This window comes from Lepidochelys kempii, chromosome 2, assembly GCF_965140265.1.
Source record: "Lepidochelys kempii isolate rLepKem1 chromosome 2, rLepKem1.hap2, whole genome shotgun sequence".
Taxonomy (NCBI): Eukaryota; Metazoa; Chordata; order Testudines; family Cheloniidae; genus Lepidochelys; species Lepidochelys kempii.
The window spans coordinates 215,975,009-215,995,942 of record NC_133257.1 but is presented as its reverse complement, the minus strand read 5'-3'; the positions used below and the strand labels follow the sequence as shown (position 1 = coordinate 215,995,942).

General features: G+C 41.8%; 1 protein-coding gene across 10 annotated transcripts in view; it reads right to left on the bottom strand.

Moving 5' to 3' along the window:
• The window catches only part of ETV1 (ETS variant transcription factor 1), a 73,648-nt gene that overhangs the window by 11,829 nt on the left and 40,885 nt on the right, over positions 1-20,934 (bottom strand). For all 10 annotated transcript variants that reach the window (XM_073333819.1, XM_073333815.1, XM_073333816.1 and 7 more), the window contains 3 exons: positions 17,601-17,848; positions 2,039-2,105; positions 1,411-1,481 (listed from right to left, as the gene is read on the bottom strand). In XM_073333819.1, coding sequence (XP_073189920.1) covers positions 1,411-1,481; positions 2,039-2,105; positions 17,601-17,848 — 386 coding nt within the window. The remainder of the gene's footprint in view (positions 1-1,410; positions 1,482-2,038; positions 2,106-17,600; positions 17,849-20,934) is intronic.

The window sequence follows — 20,934 nt, the reverse complement described above, 5'->3', positions numbered from 1 at the left end:
CATCAGAGCTTAGGTCTAATAGCACTCAGAGTCCTCCATTTGCTTCTTGCTATTCCACAGCAGCTCTGATATGCTGGTGGCACCTCAGTTTCAAAGGTACGTAATTCTTCAGGTTGATTTTAATTTGAGCCCTCCCATTCATAAGCAGATGCAACCAGTGTTAGACATGCAAAGGTTTGATAACAGGCACAGATGTCCTAGGGAAAAATTTGAGCTCTCCAAACTCCATTAAGAAAGGTTCAGAGAGCCTTTCACAGTCAATTTATCAGAAGGACATCCCCTCAGTCCTGTGAAACAAGCAAAGATGGATATACAGAGACTGAGTCAAAACAGCAACTGCAGGAGAACCTCAGAGTTACGAACACCTCAGGAATGGAGGTTGCTCGTAACTCTGAACAAAACGTTATGGTTGGTCTGTCAAAAGTTTACAACTGAACATTGACTTAATACAGCTTTGAAACTTTACTATGAAGAAGAAAAATGCTGCTTCCCCTTTATTTTTTTAGTACTTTATGTTTAACACAGTACCCTACTGATGGTTTTTTTGGTCCCTGATGGCATACTTTGGGTTCCAAATGAGGTGTGTGGTTGACTGGTCAGTTCATAACTCTGAGGTTGTCCTGTAAAACAGTTAGCTGTTCAGTCTGCAAATCACTTAGCCAAAGTTGCAGACCATCACATACTGGGCCTAATTATTCCTTTGGTTACAATGGTACAGAACTATAGTAAATCAGAGTTGCCCCAGGAAATCCATATACTGAGATGACTTTGGGTTATTTTATCTGACATGACCCCATTAGTCATCTTTGGAAAATGTTTGTTATACTGGCCAGTGCTATGAAAAGGTAATTCTTTTGGTATGAAACCCTTTCAACAATTACCAAGTAGCACAATGTTTAATACAGACATCTCTCTAGACAAAAAAAGAAAAAAAATACATCAAAACCTGAATTGCTCTGTTGCACTTATGTTCAATAATTCAATTCTTCATGGACAATGAGACACAACAGGCTGCATTAGTCATCAGTAAATCCAGAGGAGCTGCTTTCTGTTCTGCTTTGTTAATTACAGGATCAGCTTTCAATAAATCTCTAATAACAAGCTGTATGTGATCATCAGTGCAATGGAAATCCTCCTATTACTTCTCAGCACAGCCAGAATTGTGCTCCTCTAACATATCTCTGGATACAGAATCTCTCACTAGCAAAAATAGACTAACATCCTATTGAAAAGGAGACTTTGGTTTCAAGAGGCAAAGGTCAGCTTTGGTTGGGTGCACTGCAAATGGTGTGTTAAGGAATCTTAAATTGGAATGTTACTGACCTTTTTGATCAACAACTCCCTTTCCAACTCTCCACACCAGGAGTGGGGGCGTGGGGGGGGTAGGAAACAGAAATATGGAATACATACCATCAAACTTCTCCGGAACAACACAAGTGTCATCATAAAACTGTCTAGGTCCCTTTTCATACATACAACCTGTAAATTGAAGAGAAGAGTTTATTTGCTAGATGTATGAGTAATGAAGGGAGAAAACACATTGTATACTATCTTAAAATATGTGTTAAAGCAGAGGACTGGGAAGCGAAATATCTGTCTTTTCCTGGTAATTTCTTCTAGTTCTGGACTACTTTCATTACATGTATGAAATGTCTTTACTGCGCACTAACAAACTTCATTTTGACAAAGGTGCCAAAGCTGCACCTAGAAGTCAGAAGTCTGCCACTTTAAAATTTTACCAGGCAGGGTGCAGGGGGGCAAATTTATGAGAAGTGCCCATTCAATAGCTAGTGCCACTGGAAAGAATGTTGAGCAAGACCACCTTTCAGCTGCTTGTATCCTAGCTAACCTTTGGTACTAGTCCAGGTTGCAATGTTTTTGCACATCAAAAACACAGGGATAGAGCAGGGGGAAGCAGAGGATGGAGTTTTCCAAGCAGGACAATAATTCGTCGTGTGATCTTCAAATTTCTCCACTAAAAAAAATCCCAAAAAGTTTCTCTTGTACAAAAGTGACATAAAAAATAGAAAACTTAACTTCTGTTCTGTTTGGGTGAGCCAGAAAGCCTTCTTGCCTCATGTAAATGGAATGGCAGCTAGGCACTTCTGAAAGAAGAAGACGACAACGCTAGTCAAAAGATTGTCTGGAATTGAAAGTGCGCAGGTTATCAATGAGACAGGCGACAGACAGAAGAGTAACAGAAAGGGACATAAGTCACAGTGAGGGGGAACCTGTCAACACATAGTTAGCATTTCAGAGCAGCATGCACAAAGCATGGCAAAAAAGAAAACCATATTGCGTGGAACATTGATCTTGTCTAACACAGGCATTTGAACTCAAATTTTTATCATAATTAACCTTGTTAAAGGTCAACTCCCAGGGCAATCACACTTCAGTGTGATTACAGACCAAAATACACAAGTCAGAATTAATTTTTTAAACCCCACACTTATGCATCTAGGTCTTTTGGTAACCAAACTGACATAGCAATGATTTTGAAATCAATAGCTTGCCAATCATAGCAGAGACTAATAAACCACAAAATATGGCAGAATTACCACAGGGAATGCCAGGCTTCTGAGCCTGGGTTCCAAGATCTGAAAGTTTAAAGGCATTTTCTCTAATTGTTAAGACACTTTAAAACACATTTAAGGAATTCAGGGGCATTGATTACCACTTTTTACAGCACTGTGCACTTTTAAGGCAATACAAATGCATACAGAGTTTATAATTTCTACTGTCTACATTGCCAATGTTTCTTTAAGCAATGAAGAGGAAAGAGAAAACCAAACAATACTAATTAAAATGGTATGCTCCATGCAGGCACCCATCTTTGTACTTCCCCCTCACCTGACTCTATCCCTAGTTATACCCCATGCAAACAAAACCGGACCACAAATGGTTGCCCTTCTAGTCCATTTTTTGTACCTGCCTATTGAATACTGAGAGTCCACTTGATCTTGTGATAAACTCCTACCCTAAGCCATGCAATCTTATAACACATCACTCTGGAAAAGATGCAAAGAGAGGTCAGGAGAGAGGGACATTATTCTTCTAACATTGTCTACAAACTCTTTTCAGAATGCAATTCTAAATTTCACTGCTCACTGACTGGTGATGAGTATCAAGGGCTTGGCAGGATAAGAAAATGAGGTTTTACACTGAATTCCCACAGCAAGCACAGCACAGGATAGTAATAAGTTTCCTCTAACTGTCTGAAAGCCCCTCCCTCCTTTATTACTTGTTTTCCCTATCAAGCATTCAATACTTGTCTCCTTGGGCTCTAGTATTTCAAGCATCTTTTACAACTATGCTAAGTAATCACAGAAATCAGTGATTCAATGTTCAGACAGGTCAAGTGTAATTTTGTACACCAGAAGTCAAAGCTGCAAGCAGTGGTTCACAAGCAAAGAATCACTCGGGTTACCAAACAGATTAGATTGTAAGAGAACGGAAAAAGAATCTATGTAAAAGGAGGAAGCCTGAGAATTGAAACAGACATTTTCTATTTTAGGTAAAAATTCACTAATATTGGCAGCAAAACCTATTTGCAACTCATGATGCTGGCTCTTGCAAAATAATCAAACTGACAGCACAAGGGAGCTATGCATGTATCTATTGATACAGTTGTGTTTTTAGCCAACCTGGGTAATATCTCTTGTGCGCCAAAGTCAATTATAATTAACATCTGGAGACTATTTTTTTTTAAAAGACAAGTCTTGTTTGTACCAACATTGTTTAAATGCAACCGAACCCTAAGATTAAATACTCCGTAGAGGACTGAAAAATATAGCAGAGAAGAGTCTATTCCTCATAAAGTAACTAAAGTCTTGTTATTCTAAAGTGCTATCAGTTAATTTATGACTATCAGAGTGGGTCAGACTCTAATCAAATTGTAGAAACATTTCCAAAGTGATTATTCAATCAAATGACTAACATGGTTAATTAGGAGCCATAAACATTGCTCTGAAGTTCATCAAAGTAATGACTTGCCCAGAAAAATTACTCCTAATTAAATTGCCTGCTGCTTTCATTTCAACCTTATCTAATAAAAAGTCCAACCAATGAAATTTAACATTGCAGTTTTAAATTGTACTAAATGCTTAACTAAGACCCAGAAGTATTTTAACTAGCTAAGCGGAGTTACTTCAAAAGCAAACATTTTAGAGCAGAAATTGCAGAGCAATTGTGTATTTTCTTCTTGTTAAATTATGGTCTCAAGAAGATAAACGCAATAGCACAAAGGCATGGAGCTACTTTCAGGGCATACTGCAAATAGCTGAGGTGAACTGGTTGTATCACCTTCAGATCTTTTAGTGGATTATAGTAATTAAATAAATATGCCTGGCTTTTGGATATGCAACACACATATGGCACATTCTTAGCTCACATTATAAAGTTATATCACCTTATGAAGGGCAGAGTCCAGCGAAAAAGTAAGGATGCATAAGGAGTGCTATTAATCTGGAACACTCTGAGGTCATGCTGGTCTCCCTTAACCCTAAGAGCAATTGAGTAGTCATCTTAAAATTGTGAAACTGGACTTATTTCATATTGTCCTGACACCTTCCCCCCCCCCCCCCGTAAGTGTTATTTTAAAATATATAATCCAGAGACTGCAGCAATGCCTGCTCTTCGGGGCATGCCAAGGAGGAACTTGATGAAGTATGCTGTGCTTTCATCAAGAAGTACAAAGTAAGAGCCCAATCTTCCTCCCACTGAAAACAACGAAATCAACTACTAACTCCAGTGGAAGCAAGGTCATGTCCTAACTGAGCAGCTCATACTGGATTCTGGATTCTATACTCGAATAGGGCATAAGATTAGACCCTCCTTGTTTAGCACAACTCTCATATTAATATACTGCAACCTGAGGGACTGTCACAGACACAAGGGGAGTGACTCAGCGCTCTTGAAGTCCACTGCTCAGACCATGACTCTGACTGAGATGAGGAGAGTAAGGGCTACTTGCCCCCAATACTCCCTGTTGTGAAGAAGTAGGCAGAGTAGGAAGCATTCTAGCTCCACCCTCTCCCGCAGAGTAGTTGGCCTGCTGTACAGGGGATTGTAAGGTTTGCCATGAGAAAGGATGAAGTAACTTCTCCCTCCCACAGAGCAAGGGGGAAGCAGAGGAGGAACTGGGAATTCGAATCACAATTCATTCTCAGGTCTCCTCCTGGCACACTGCAACTCCACAGCACCCCTTACTCAGGGCAGGCTGCAAAACTGCAATCTAGCCCCTAATGATTATTACTACCTATTCCAGAATAAATGGATTTCTGGGACAAAATGATAGTTCTATTAGAAACGTGAGGTTCCAGCTTTCCTGGAAGAAATACTCTGCGCTGAGCTCCATTGCTCTAAAAGGGTCAGACCATCTGGCTCACACCTGTTTACAACCCATGGCAGATAGGGGCCTGGTGACAACGATAACACAGCAGGGATTAAATTCTGTACAAAAAACACAAAGCAAGGAAGCACAGATGTGATTCTGCCCCCAGTGGCAGTCACTTATATTGAGCCTGCAAACAAGTCTCTCGCTTTGATCAATAGACCCCATCCACAGACAAAACCTGTTTTCTTCCTTAAAGACAGAAAATAAAATGATAGTATTGGCATTGGGACCATGCTCTTGTCTTCCTGTTTACTTGCCTAGTTCTTCTCTCACTTACCCTCTGGGACTGAATAGGATACTATTATAAGAATAGGTTTCAGAGTAGCAGCCGTGTTACTCTGTATCCGCAAAAAGAAAAGGAGGACTTGTGGCCTCTTAGATAAATTTGTTAGGCTCTAAGGTGCCACAAGTACTCCTTTTATTGTAAAAATGGAAGCGAATCACTAGAATTTCAAGGGGTCTGGCTAGAGAAACAGCCAATCATTTAACTTGACCTGACAGCATTTCCTTCTGAACTGTCCTTTTGGTCCTTAAAATAAATATAAATCCATCAGCCCTTCAAAAGAAGGGCTGTGATGTAGGTCAAATCCCAGGCTTCCATGACAAGGGCTCAATACACCAAATCCGTAGCTGTATTTGGTTTCACAAGTACACACACACACTCTGTCCCTCTGCTCCGCCTGCCGTTCTTATAAGTGGGCAAGACAGAAAAAAAAATCAATAGAATCCTGTTCACCTTTTCTTTTCTAGGCTCAAGAGCCAACTTAAGTTTTTAAAGAAAATGTTAAAAGTTAGGACAGGTTATATTTTAGGACTCCCAATCTCAACAACATCTCATTTTAATAAAATAATAATGTACAGTATACGTATATAGCATTTATCATCTCTACTGAACCAGGAGCACTTAAAATTTAAATTAATATACTGCCTATGCACCAGGGTCATTACATCCACCACTAAAATGCAGCCAGCTCCAGGATGGAAAGTAACATCTGTTTAATACAGCAACTTAACCCAGCTGTTTAGCGTGTGAGGCGAAGAAGAATACAGTAATCAGCTGAAACCACAAGGGGAATTTTTAGGTAGGCAGCAGGGTGGATTTGATTTAAATCACTAGTCAGGAAGACTCGATTTAATAATGTTTTTCTACATAAAAGTGCATTCTTGTTGGTTGTTATAACCTTAATACATATTCTTCACAACTCAGAGATAGATGTAGGTTTCATTTTTAGAAGGTACACATTATACATTTTTAAACAGTGATTTATTTGGAAAATTTTTCAGATTTGTTTTACAGCTATATCAGAAAATGAATGAGTGTTTGGTTATTTCATTTACCAAAGGTAATTGAAGTAGATATTTATGAAGTCATTGGGAGGTGAACTATCTCCAGTTCAACAGGTTAATCATTAATATGTGGAGGATTTTCTTGCCACGCTGTATTAGGAGGAGAACATCACCAGACAGATATTTAAATTGTTTTATTTAACTAAAACAACAACGTTAAGTATTCTGGATTTTTTTCTCCAACAGCAAACATATAATATTTTAACAAAACAAGCATATGTCCCTCGCTTCTCACATTTATCTCCATACTACACCCCCAACAAACTTCTATTCATGAACTTTTTGAAACTTTGCACTTTTAGAGAGGTAAAGCATTGACTCTGTGTACACAAATTTGCAGAGAGACAACAGAGTTGAGGTCTGTTATTTCTCATCTCTATATATTATTTATTTTTTAAAAAACATTTTTGCTGTTAACAAGCATGTTACCTCTGGAAACACAAATCCATAGTTTGAGATGTGCAAAACTAAGGATCTCTGATAGTATCTTCTAGACCAGGGGTCGGCAACCTTTCAGAAGTGGTGTGCGGAATCTTCATTTATTCACTTTAATGTAAGGTTTCGCCTGCCAGTAATACATTTTAACATTTTTTAGAAGGTCTCTCTCTATAAGTCTATATATTATATAACTAAACTATTGTCCTATGTAAAGTAAACAAGGTTTTCAAAATGTTTAAGAAGCTTCATTTAAAATTAAATTAAAATGCTGATCTTACGCCGCCGGCCCACTCAGCCCGCTGCCAGCCTGGGGTTCCATTCACCTAGGCCGGCAGCAGGCTGAGCGGGGCTTGTGGCCGGGACCCCGGCTGGCAAGGGGCTGGCAGCCAGAACCCCAGACCTGCAGTGGGCTGAGTGGGGCCGATGGCCGGGACCCCAGACCAGCAGTGGGCTGAATGGCTCAGCCTGCTGCCACTCAGCCCGCTGCTGGTCTGGGGTTCCGTCCGCCGGCTCCTGCCAGCCAGGGTCCCGGCTGTCGGCCCCGCTCAGCCCACTGCCCGTCTGGGATCCCGCCTTGCCTACATAGAGTGGGTACCTACCTCCTCCCTGGTTCTAGCCCATTCTCTTCCTCTCTCTCTCTGCACTGAGCTGAGGGTGGGAGTGCACTGAGCACAGGGCTGGGGGTGAAGGAGCAGGCCAGGAGCTAGAATGAGGGAGGGGGCTCAGGGTTGGGGCAGGAGGTTTTGTGTGTGGAGTGCTTACCTGGGCAGCTCCCATTTGGTGCGAGGGGTGCAGGTAGGAATGTGGGGGGGGAGGGTGCAGGAGCTCCCGTTTGGTGCTCACGGTGGGGGTGGGAATGTGGGGGGCGTAAAAGTCAGGGCACGGGGCGTGGGGGGGCTGGGTATGTGTGGGGGTGCATGAATCAGGGCATAGGGGGGCTGGATATGTGTGGGGGTGCTGGAATCAAGGTTGGGGTCGTGGGGGTGCAGGGGTCAGGGCAGAGGGCTGGCTGGGAGTGTGTGAGGAGGGTGCAGGAGTCAGGGCAGAGGGCGTATGAGTGGGTGCTGGAGTCAGGGCATGGGGTGTGGGGGCTGGGTATGTGTGGGGGGTGCTGGAGTCAGGGCTGGGGTCGTGGGGGGATGCAGGGGTCAGGGCAGGAGGCTGGGGTGTGTGGGGGTGCAGAGATCAGGGCAGAGGGCTGGGTGTGTGTGGGGGGGGGGCAGGGATCACGGCAGAGGGCTGCGGGTGTGTGCTGAGGTCGTTGGGGTGCTCCCAGACCCCTGCCCAGAGCAGCTCACGACAGGGGGCTAAAGGGGATATGCCCTGATTCCACCCCTCTTCCCCAAGACCCTGTCTCCACCTCTTCTCCATCTCCTCCCCGGAGCATGAGAGCGCTCCGGCTCCGCTTCTCCCCCTCCCTCGCAAGGGCCATCAGCTGATTGGTGGCAGGGAGGGAGAGGAGGAGGGGCAGGCATGCAGCACAGCGGGGGAAAGTGGGGAGCTTGCCTGCCCTGCAGCAGCAGCCGGCAGGACCAAGCTTCTTCACCCTGCCCCCGTGCCGGGGGTGTGTGCAGAAGAGCGGGCCGGGGTGGGCAGGATTTTTAATGGCACGCTGCTGCCTGTCGGGATCCTGGCTTGGGTTTGAGCGGGGCCGGCAGCTAGGACCCGGCAGGCAGCAGTGTGCCATTAAAAATCGGCTGGTGTGCTGTCTTTGGCACACGTGCCATAGGTTGCCGACCCCTGTTCTAGACGGAGCACTGAGTCCCCATTGGCTAGATAGAAAGATTAACCTAAATAATCTACACAGAAACCTGTGGGACCCCACACGACTGGGTCCCTAGTCCATGAACTATTGGAACTCATTTACAAAACTTTTCATTAACATTACATGACTATATTGTCTCCTACTATAGAATTAGAATTTATAATCCCTATTCCATGATGAGATATCTTTGAGCTATACTGTATTTTAATCAAAACTATCTTTACATAGGTTTTTTCCTCAAAAAGCACTTAATCAAAAAAATCCAATTTAAATTAAAAAAATCCGATTTTTTAAATTTTTATCCACCTTGGTAGGCAGAATGCAACGATTCCAGCCGCAATACAGCTACATCACCTCTTGCTTTTTGGGGCCTTCACATACCACAAGTGTGTAGGGCTTCAGTTTTACATCTCATCAGATGGACAGCACTTCCAGAGTGCTGTTTAAGGGACAGATTCTGGAAACAGATATACACATGTGGACCCCAACTCTTGCTGCCCAGCAGTAAAGATCCTTGCACACAGATCTGTTTGAGGATCAGCTGCTAACATCTTACTTACTGTGGGATTTGTTACAGCGTTGAATGGGGCCAGGATTCAACCCAAAATGTAGACATGTTGCAGTTCAGACAAATGCCTGATGTTCTCTCTAAAATCTTCATTTAAAATGACATAGATTACTTTAATCTGACAATTCTACTACAGCGCTTCAACCCGATGTTGTTTGGTTTGGGCAAAAAAATTGCACAAGAGAACAAAGTAATTTCGTTAAATGAGAGCCTCTGCATTTCTAGTAGCATTGTTATATATCAAATAAGTGCTGTATTTGCTCCACCAAAAAAAATCTAATTTCAGAATTTATGGTGACTCACTGTTACAATATTGTTTATAATGCAATTTAGTTTTCTGGACAATGAAGACACACCAAGTGGAAAACATAATGAATAATTTTTTCATTCTTCATTAGACAGATGGTAATTGCAGAGTAAGCTCTTCCTCCCCACCCCAGTCTGTAGCTTATCTGTCCAGGGATCTCACTTATATCCTGATCCTGCAAACACCTGCGCACAACCCCATAACATTCAATGGGACTACTCTCATGCACAAAGCTAAGCACACAGGCAAGTGTTTGCAGGGTGCCACCACGGTGCTATGAATAGGAGCAGGGATAGCAAGACTTAAATCTGTGTGCAGAGCTCACAGGATCCTGTTTGAGGAAGATTCAAAGAAAGGCTCATTTCTCCTTCATTTTCCAAGGCTCTACATTTGAATTATTCATTATTTTCCACTTGTATCCCAGTATTACAGAAACACTGTTATGACACACACAAAAATCTTCCTAAAAGGTAGCCATGGCAAGATTAATTCCTATCTATAACCCCTGACATAAACCTACCAGCTAGAATCAGATTTAGTCCAAGTAGTTTACACCTAAGCAAAAATAGTTAAAAAAACAAACTCTAAATAAACATCTTCCTTTCCCCTCTGAAATGCAGCAACTTTGGTTTCTATAGTGAAACGGGGCTTCACTATGACAACATCATGACATCTGGTCTCTGAAAATACATTTTTAAGACAACAGTCTGCCAGGGCAACATGTAACTTTATACATCAGAACAAAAAACAAAGGCTCCGATATTAAAATCGGAATTTAAATTCCACATAGATCCGGTCTTTGAAGGATACTTTAAAATCAGATATTCATTTCTATCACTTTCATTAACTTTAAAATTTGTTTTGAGTTTAAGCATAACTTTCCCTTTAAATTCAACGAAAAAGCAAAACGGATTTTTTCTCTTTTTTTTTTTTTTTGGTGAGCTTACTGCAAAAAATGTCTGTGTTGCTTTTTCTCCCCCGCCTGGTTCCCTGCCTGTAAAATCTAAGTTGGACAAACACTGCATGGCTGAAGTGACATATTTGAATGGAATTCAGACCAACCAGTTCCTGTTTATGTTTCTGATTTGAGAATGTAGCCCTCTCATTCACTATACATTAGAAACACACCAAGGCCATAAATGGTGTCAGGTTACATGCAGGCAGGGCCAATGGGCATTAATCATTACTTCAAGTCAACTGGCAAAAGCAGCAGCTGATGGAACACTACACTCTTTAGTTCTATATAAATGAACATTCCAGGGTTTGGTTTTTTTTCCCCCTTCAGCATCCATTTTATGAATGAAACTTCAGCCTGTACAGAGTCCATTCATATAAAAGCTGCGCTCACAGGGTTCAGCCCCGAGGGATCAATTGGTCTTGGGTAAGGCTGATGTGATTGGTTTAAGACAGGCTTCAGCCTTCCATTACTGATTTAAAATGCAGCCTGTGTCCATCTGACCTGCGTTAATGCACAAAGAGTAAATCCAGACTGTACTCTCAATTCTCAAATCAAATCATTAGCCACTGCCACTTACTGTAACTGTAGATTTAGAGGATATTTATCCATTTCTTTGAAAAACAGCAGCCAGAGGACAACTTTTGAGATTTTTGTTGTCTGCTTTGAAATGAAAAAATACACATTTGATATTTTGCTGTACACAGGAGAGAAATATGTTGCTGAGATTTACCTTATTTTATGAAGAAAGAGTAGGAATAACTTAGTAAGATTAGCTCCTAGCTTTTGAAAGACAGAAATAGCAAATATTTAGAGGAAAATAGCTACCCAGAAAGCAAGTGAGACAGTAAATCTGCTGCTTTAACAATGACCTCTCAACAAGTCCAAGTATTTCCTGCACCTCAATTAGGTCATCACATTATTTTCCACTGTTGTACACATCCGACTGAGGATATGGGCACTCATTGTTTTAGGAGCAAGTTCTACACAGAGCATTTAAGTAGGAGAATGAAACCCAAGCTCATTTACTTAAGCAACACAGCAAAGACGAGCTCCTGAAGCAAGAGTGTCAGGTATTTTAACCATGGTCATGTATTCCAGGAAGACACTGGGGAGAAAAGCAGCAATGCTGGAAAATATATCGGGTGAAATCCTGGTGGCAAAACTCCACTGGGGCCAGCATTTCACCTGGAGCCATGGTCGTGAACTGAACATTATATATGTTGTTGCACAACAGTACGGTGATTAGAAAGGACATAATTTTGAGCTGCACATTCAGAAGCATTACATCACATTCTAGGAAAGTATTACTTCCACTTTATGGAACACTGGTGAGACTATGCAGAAAATATTGCAGAGTTGTGCGCAGCATAATAACAGAAGGAGGGAAATCATAGCATATTTGAGGAAAAGCAGGATTAAGAGCTAGAGGATTTATAAGGCAAGATTTCAACAACTAGAAACACAGACAGACTAGGAGAATACATGCAAATTGCCTACAAAGACTTAGAGGTGGTATGTTAATACCAAGGAATTGTTTAATATGATTCAAGGAGGTATAACTTGCAGCAATGGAATGAAATTGAACAAAAGAAAATTTAAGCCCATTATTAAGAAATATTTATTAACTGTGAAGTCTGTTAGACTATGGAATAATTTCCGAAGGGAATGAAAACAACAGTAGTAATAATATTTAACACGTATATAGTTAGGCTTGGCAGAATTCAATTTTTATTTTTTTATAATTTTGATGGATAGTATCAATATTTATTTTTAAACATTTTTCCCCGATTTTTATCCATTTAAATTTTCACAGTGGTGCGAAAATATGAAGGTGAGGTGTGGCAATCATGGGGGGCGGGGTGTGTGTGTCAGATAATAAATTATTTAATGACAGTAAACAACATTTACTATCATTAAGATTCAGAATACTTAAGATTCAAAAAGTTAAAGCTTTTGATTTAATTGGGGATCGGTCCTGCTTTGAGCAGGGGTTGGACTAGATGACCTCCTGAGGTCCCTTCCAACCCTGATATTCTATGATTCTATGATAAAACCATTAAAACACAAACTGCCAACGTCACATGTCAGAATATACACAGTAAATATCCTCAAATCAAAGTCTAATAGGTGAAGTAAGAAAAGTGTTATTGGAGCACTTATCTATAAATTTAGATGATTATTGATGGAAATCAACAATATCATTTAGGGAAGTAGTAGAAATCCCAACAGTTGTGTCACTTAAAAACTAGTCTGCACAAAGCAATTGAGAATATCTTGTAGGGAACAATCCTGCACTGGCTTAGATTGACAATTGGATTTCTCTCCTTCGCTTCTGTCTTCATCTCCAAAGTCTCCAGCCCTCAAGCTTCTCATCCCAGTCCCATTCCCTCCCTTCTCCAGACACTCATCCAATCCATCTCTCTCCCCTACAATGGCTTCCAGTTCCCCGCCACCCACAACCTCGCTTCCTGTCCCCATTGGCTCCCAGTCCCAATCTCCTTCTCCAGGATACTCATCCAATCTCTGCCTCTCCATGGCTCCTTGTCCCAGTTCTTTGCCCAGCCAGTCCCTGTTCTCCCCCTACAGCCTCATCAGATCTGTCTCCCCTACTCCTCTCACCTCTTTGCCTCAACACATTGGTTCTCACTCCCCATCTCTTTGCTCAGCCAGTCCCAGTCTCCCTCAGGCTTCCAGACCCAGTCACTGCCCCTGACTTGGACATCTAATCCCAGTCCCCTAGCCCACCCAGTCCATCCCCACTCCACATCCCAGTCCCTGTCTCTTACTGCTTCCTTATCCCAATCATCTCCCTATCCTATTCATAGAGGTCATAGACCATCAGAGTTGGAAGGGACCTCAGGAGGTCATCTAGTCCTATTCTCCGCCCTCTCCCCCCCTCGGTCACACACACTTTGCAGGTCCAGCTCTTATCCCCTCTGTGTATGAATCAGACAGCTTCCTCCTCCACACTGCCTGGGCCCAAAGGAGTCATTGAGAGCACATGAAAGATAGGTTCCCTGCTCTCAGTTCCAGTACTTGCACCCAACCTGGCCAACAGCTGCCCAACGCTGCAAGTGCAGGGTTGCTCCAGGCTGCTGCATGCCCAGTGCTAACAAAATCTTTGGGGAATTTAAGTGCTAAAATCTAAGATGTCTCCATTGAGATATAAACTGTGGTTTTTCAAAAGCTTATAACGTGGCCAGCTTTGGGCATATTTTCACTTGGATGGCAAAGGCACATCCGTGACTCAAAGGCCACCCCTGACAAATTGAAACTCCCTGCTCCACAGCATGGAAGCACTAGAGCTTTTCAAATAAAAGATTGCCAGATTTTTTTTTAACATGGCCAAAACAATGTATTTTTCACTAGCTTTCTCTCTCAGAAATGGTGGAACTGTTTTAGCTGAAACATTCAGCCTGAGGAAGACACCCGATATTGAAAATTGCAACCCAAACAGTTAAAGTTTGGCAAAGCTATGGAGAAATAAAGACATTGTCTTATAAGGGTAAGTGTCAGGCAACCTTAATAAGAATACATTTTGTATGGCATCAGCATAGCAGGCAGCATGACAGAATGAACCGTGCTCACACTTATTTGTTTTCTTTGAATAATTCACTGGGAGTAGAAGGTGAAATTTATATTATTTTGGAATTGTAAAAGGAATCATTTTAAAAGCAGATATTTAATACTGCACACATACGTAGGCACAATTGTGGTCATATTCAGTGTACCTCCTGGTATACCACTTAGGCTGTGCTGTTGTCATATTTCATAAGATAAGAACAGGGTCATGCCCTGATGGAAACTACCTAGAAATAATAAGGCCAAGTTTTCAAAAAACGGACATCGGCGGCTAGACTCCTCCATCTATATTTGAGTACTTATATACATGCTTGGTTTTAAAAAGGGACAAGCACACAACAGAACCCATTGAGATGCCTATATATATATATACACACACACATATACAGCTTCTAAAGCACACTGGGGCAGAGTCTCAGCGGATGTAAATTGTCATAACAAAATTGTCATAGCTCCTTTGACTTCAACAGAGCCGTGACAACTTATACCAGCTAAGGGTCTTACTCTTTGAGTTAAAAGGTGCTGTATAAAATGTACAATATTATATACATCTATTAAGTGACAGCCAGAAGATTTAGACTTAATTTTCTGCTGCAATTCAACATATGCGAGAAACTGTATTTTCCAAGAGGAGGAGGAGCAGGGGGAGAGGAGAAGGGGGGGGAGGGGGAAGGGTAAAGAGCTTCTGCTCTGTTGACATTTTTCTTTTTTTCCCCCCTCTTTCCATTATCTCAAACATTCTGCAATAGAAATTGCATACCTGCAATTATAATTACAACTAATTGGTCTGCCATTTCCCATGTCATAATTAATGTCATGTTTTAATAGAGTTATAATCATTCCATAATAATGCTTTTCATTCACCAGATTTCCACAATGTATAAAAGTATAGTGCACAAAAGCAATGAACTTTTATGAGGCTCCTTTAAAAACATCCCAAAAGGAACATCTTCAGTGAATTGCAATGAACTTTTTAAATATGTTTCAGTATTCTTATTTGAGCTGCAAGGAAATATCATGCAAAAAAGATTTTCCACTATGGCATTTGCTCCCCTCAACATCCATAGGTGAAAAATGAAATCAATGATTCAGTGACAAATACATTATGTTTCCTAAGGGGTTATTTAATGTACTCTTAGCAAAGATGGGAAAATGATGGTTTCTAGAGAACAGATGGCAGCAAGACAAAATATCAACAGCCCACAGTTGTTGACTGCAATTTATGGAGTGTACAGATGTGTCAACTTAAATGCAGTGATTCTAAGGCCAATAAAAATACTTTCTGATACCAAGAGATTAATTTTTCATGACCACTGGTTACACAGCTATTACATTTTTAAAAATCCTAATTATTCATCTACAAACGAAACAACAACTTTGCTTGAATGTCATTACTCTAAAATGGAACATTTCTGTCACTGGCAGTGAAAAAAAGAGAGAGGTAAAAAACTGCACTTCTTTCAGATTAAATTTCACTTTTCATCTCTAAAAAGAAAATTTGGAACAGAAATGAAAATTAACCCTGCCTCAGATTTAAAGTAACAGTATGCAATAAGGAGATCCCTTTCCCTTGCCGAGTATGAAGCATGCATACAAAAGAGCCTTTCTTTAACCCTTTAATTTAGTAGGCTGAATAATAGTGCTTTAGAAGATTGTAAGGGACTTGTGAAGTCCTCTATTATCCGTGGCCATGTTAACTGTGCAGACAGTCTCTCTCGTGCTGCTCTGATAAGAACAGAGGCACATCAGAACCAAAACCAGGGATCTCAGCAACCCCCCAATTATGGAGAAGTTCAGCGCTGGATCTGATCCTTTGAAGTTCAAAGTGTCTCTACCTTGTGCTAGTTGACTGTTTGCTCTAGCCCCCAACTGCCTCATCCCACAGTTTCTCCACACTTGTCCCGTACATCTCCATCTCCTCTTTGTACCTGCTGTCCTTCTCACCAGTCCCTTCTCTTGTCTTTCAGTTCAGCTAATCCCTTCCTAAATAAACCCCATCCCCACCCACCCCTCAAAAACCAAAATAATCCTGGCACTAGCATGATGTCTTCATATTATTCACTTTGCTTGTGTTTTCTACCCCTTCCCCACCCAGTGTTAGTCTTGTCTATTTAGACCAGTGGTCCCCGAGCTGTCAAACTGTGGGGTGCACTCCCTTAGGGGGTGTGTGGAGGAACGTCTGGGGAGGGGCGCAGCAGGGCCCAGGCCAGCCCCTATAGAGGGGTGGGAAGGTAGCGCCACCCAGCCCCGCTCTGCCCCCAGTTTCGTTCCTTTCTGGCCCCGCCCACGGCTCCACTCCCTGCTTCCGACAGCAGCCCCAGCTCTGCTCCTGGCCACAGCCCCGCTCCTGGCCCCAGCTCCCAACCCTGGCCCGGGCTGTGGTTCCACAGCCACGGCTCCTGACCACAGCTCTCAGGGTAGGCACGGATAGGTTGCATTATGGGTTAGGGGGAGGCGTGACAGAAAAAGTTTGGGAACCACTGATTTCAACTGTAAGCTCTCCGGGGCAGGGACTGTCTGCTACTATATCCCATGCCTGGCACAATGGGACCCCATTTGTGGTTGATCCCTAGGCACTACTGGAATAAACATGATTAATAACAATTTATCTTCTACATCAGCAAATTGGCATCCACAGGTTATTTGCTTCCACAAAACACAACAGTTTACACACAAATTGAGAAGTCAGCACTGATTTGCCTAATTCGTATCCCTCACTGGTTTTATAGTAGTGTAAACCCCATTGGACTTTAATGGAGTTACTCCTGATATAAAGGAGCATAAGTAGCAGGAGAATCAGGCCCCTATTCTTGGCAGACAAAAATGAATGTGCTCATAAAATTGTGAGCACAAATTTAGAGGCCATTTTTGAAAGTGTGATTACCTATAGCATATCACAAATAAAACCCATCAGAGGTAACCCACGTAAGTTTAAAAACATCAGTTTCTCCTCTGCCTTTCATATTTAATTTCTAGATAGCTCAATAAACTGAAGTCTTTTACAGACCAAACATGAGAAGGCAATTGCAGTGCAAGGTTCACTACACTGCTTTATCAGCATTATTATCTAAGGAGGCTACTTTGCCAAGCCTAAATGAACGAAAGGGGTTTAAAATCCTTCAAAAAGCAAGTCTGAATTCAGATGCATCTAAACATCACTGAGAATAAAGACTATTTGGCCTAACCCTTGTTAGGCTTTATTATTTTTCTCACAGAACTAAAGAAAAAAGTCTTACCTACCTGAATCATATGCAAAATCTCTAGGTTCCTGTTTAATCATCAGCGGAGGGGGGAAATTTTGATTGGCTGCATTGCCAACCATGGCGTTGTGTTCATAGACTGGATCATGGTACTCCTGCTTAAAACCTTGAGGTGGGAAAGGGATGTTTGGCTCAGACATCTGGCGTTGGTATATTGGGCGTCCTTCCCTTGACATTGCAGGCAAAGGCGGGAAAGAATTGCAAGGTTCGGAGAGCTGGCGGCGAAATCTATGACACAAGTGAGAGAAGTCACTCAAAAGTGCAATGGCAGAGTGACTTGGTAACTCAAGAGACAAGATGGTAAAAAAAAAAAAAAAACCAAAACCCCAAACCAGGTATAATTTTTAAATTTTTATCCTTAATCAACAAAAGATGGAATTAAGAAAAAAATAAAAAAAGAGCTCAAATTTTCTGGGCCCAATTCTCAATTACTCTGTTTCTAAAAACAGGACAGGAATTCAGAAGAAGAAAGATGGGTTTCAACTGCCTTTACATTTTCCATACGCTGGGGCTGTTTATGGTCCTGCCTATTTCCAGCATAAATTAGAGCCGCCAAGGGATACTCTCAGCTATACTCTGCTTTCCAAGGCCCCCTATGGGACATGGGAAGCAGAGAATAGCCCTATCATTTTATTAGTAGTAAATATTTATATTATGGTACTTCCCAAATGCCCCAGTCAGGATCTGAGCTGGGCATTGTATAAAAAGACTAAAGACAATCCATGTCCCAGAAGGATTACAGTCTAAAAAGATACACACTTCCTCCGCTATTCCAACAGGGACTGTGCCTTACACCAGCTCTCCACATGCTGAGGAAGGGGGCAGGCCTGCATAGAGGACACTCTCATGGGGGTGGCCCCTGTATGCTGCCAGCACGGCATAAAGGCACCTTAGCAAATCAGGTCTTATGAAAGAATAGAGAGTTGTATCTGTTTGCTTACAGATGCCATCTCCAAACAAATAAAGATGTCAGTGGTAAGATCTGGGCATCATTCCACAAAGTTAAAAAGCCTCAATTGTCTCCTCATGGTGAAAAAACCAAGGAGCTTCACCTTGCAGACTTGGTGTCACATTCCTGTCTCAGTGGGGAGGAGTTCTCACCCCTCTGGAAAAAGGAATGGTGCACCTTGCAAATCCCACAGACCTAACAGGTTTACTGGGAGACAACACCAAAAAAAAAAAAAAAAAAAAAAAAAAAAAAAGAACACAGCCCCAAGGATGGCCTTCTACTCATACTGCTGTCATCGAAACAAGGTGCTCATAAGAGTTCACTGCTCCCCCAACCATTTGTACACAGTCTTCCTCTCCAAGGGAAGTGGAAGCTATGGAGGGGAGTTAGTGCTCCATGTAATGCACCAGAATGGAAAGGAGCATGGTCCACGCTCTCCCCTCCCCCAGCTCTGGCATGTTTCCCCTCACAAAACCTCAGAGCCCCAACTATGTGTGCTGAATTTGAGCAGTTGGGCTTCTGCACGTTCAGAGGTATGAGGAAAGAGAGGCTCAGTGGCATGCTTCCCTGGTGAATTATACATTTTCACATGGCTTCCCCACCCCTACATAAAGGGAAGAGATCAGCCAGCCCCAGGTGGCTTGGTTTTGAACAATCGTGGTGGAGTTGGGACCTATTGCCTCTGTGCTGATCCACAGAACAGTAACTGGGATATTTTTGAAGTAAACTGTTTGTCCTGCCATCCCTCAACCACAGATATGTCTATACTTGGAAATGGGGGTGCGATTTCCAGCTCGAGAAGACATATTCACCCCTGCTCTGACTGAGTTAGAGCACTAAAAATAAAATGTAGCCACGGCAGCACAAGATGGGGAGGGACTAGCTGCCCCAAATCCCTGCCCATCAAACACCCTAGGTATATACATGCTGTGGCTAGCCCCTACCGCTGCTTGCACTTTTCTGGCCACACTATTGTCAGCACACTAGCTTGATCACAGCAAGCACACAATTGTCTTCCTGAGCTGAGAATTACACCCCCAGCTCCAACTGTGGACACACCCTAAAAGAGTAAGACAAGCTGTTATTTAACACAACCATCTTCAAGAGAGAGATGGAAGTTTCCCTCTGTCAAAATATACACGACCAGGAACCAATGATTTTTCAGTTTCTTGTACTTTGGGAGTGAACTGACGCGGTTCATGCAAGTAAAATCAGATGCTCACTTTGAGAAAATTGGCTGGAGAAGGAGAGTAGGATTTGATCGTTAGGTCAATACATTCTTCAATATAAATCTTATGAAGTACACATTTCAAACACAAATTTTAACATCTATTCAACTTTCATCAAAACACTGCCATGAATCCAAATATTTACTGTCATGTGTAGAAACAACTGAAGAATAAGATAGCAATGGAGACTGAACTTTAATTAGTTTAAAAAATTGAAGAATATTCCACTCTGGAGTGGCACACGGTAACATTAGGCTTTGCAATTCCACCTACACCTGCACAAAATAAACTTAGAAACTCAAACATATTATGAAATAGTTAGGCTGACTGGCACTGCATTCATTTCCCCTCTCTTCCTTTTTTCATTAGCCAAAAAAAGAAGCAGAAATTATCATTAAGAACTGTCAAGGAGTGAATCAGAAAATTGCAACTTGAAGTTAAAATAAGAAACAGGCTCACTTGCAAAGCCTCAAAGGAAGTTAATAATACTTGTTGTACTGGAAGCTTTGTATGGAATCAAGCCATTTGTTTATACAAGTGAATTTGATTCCTTTTGGTACTTGTTAGGACTATTTGTCCCCCATACACTCATGCCTTGTATGAAGCTGAATGTTCTTGAGGCTGCTGTTATCCTAAGCCACAGAATGTATGGTCCAGAGAAATGTACACACATTTTATATAGATGCATATAATCACATTCAACCATAGAACTGATTTGTTTAAAACAACAGTATTTTTTGAATACACTAATAAAGGAAGCCTGCCTCTCTCCTACCAGACCTGTGCAGAATGCAACAGATCATCCTGCAATCCAGACCTTTCCATATTCTTCTCACAAAAATATTTACAAGATCTGCATACACACCACTGAGTTCAGAAAGGGAAGCAAGGAATGGTAGGAGGAGACCATGAAACAAATTCAGGATTAAAAACAGAAAGGAAAAAATACCTTCCACAGCAAAATGTACCATTTTTTGGAAATAAAGAAGAATGGAATTTTTAGCCACACAACATTAGCCTTACTCTTTGAGTTTATTACTTGGGGCTTTGCTAAAAGGTTGTTCACTAATTATTCCTTCAGTGAAGGGAAGCATAATGCAAAATGTCCTTAGGAGGGTGTGCATCAAACCATATGG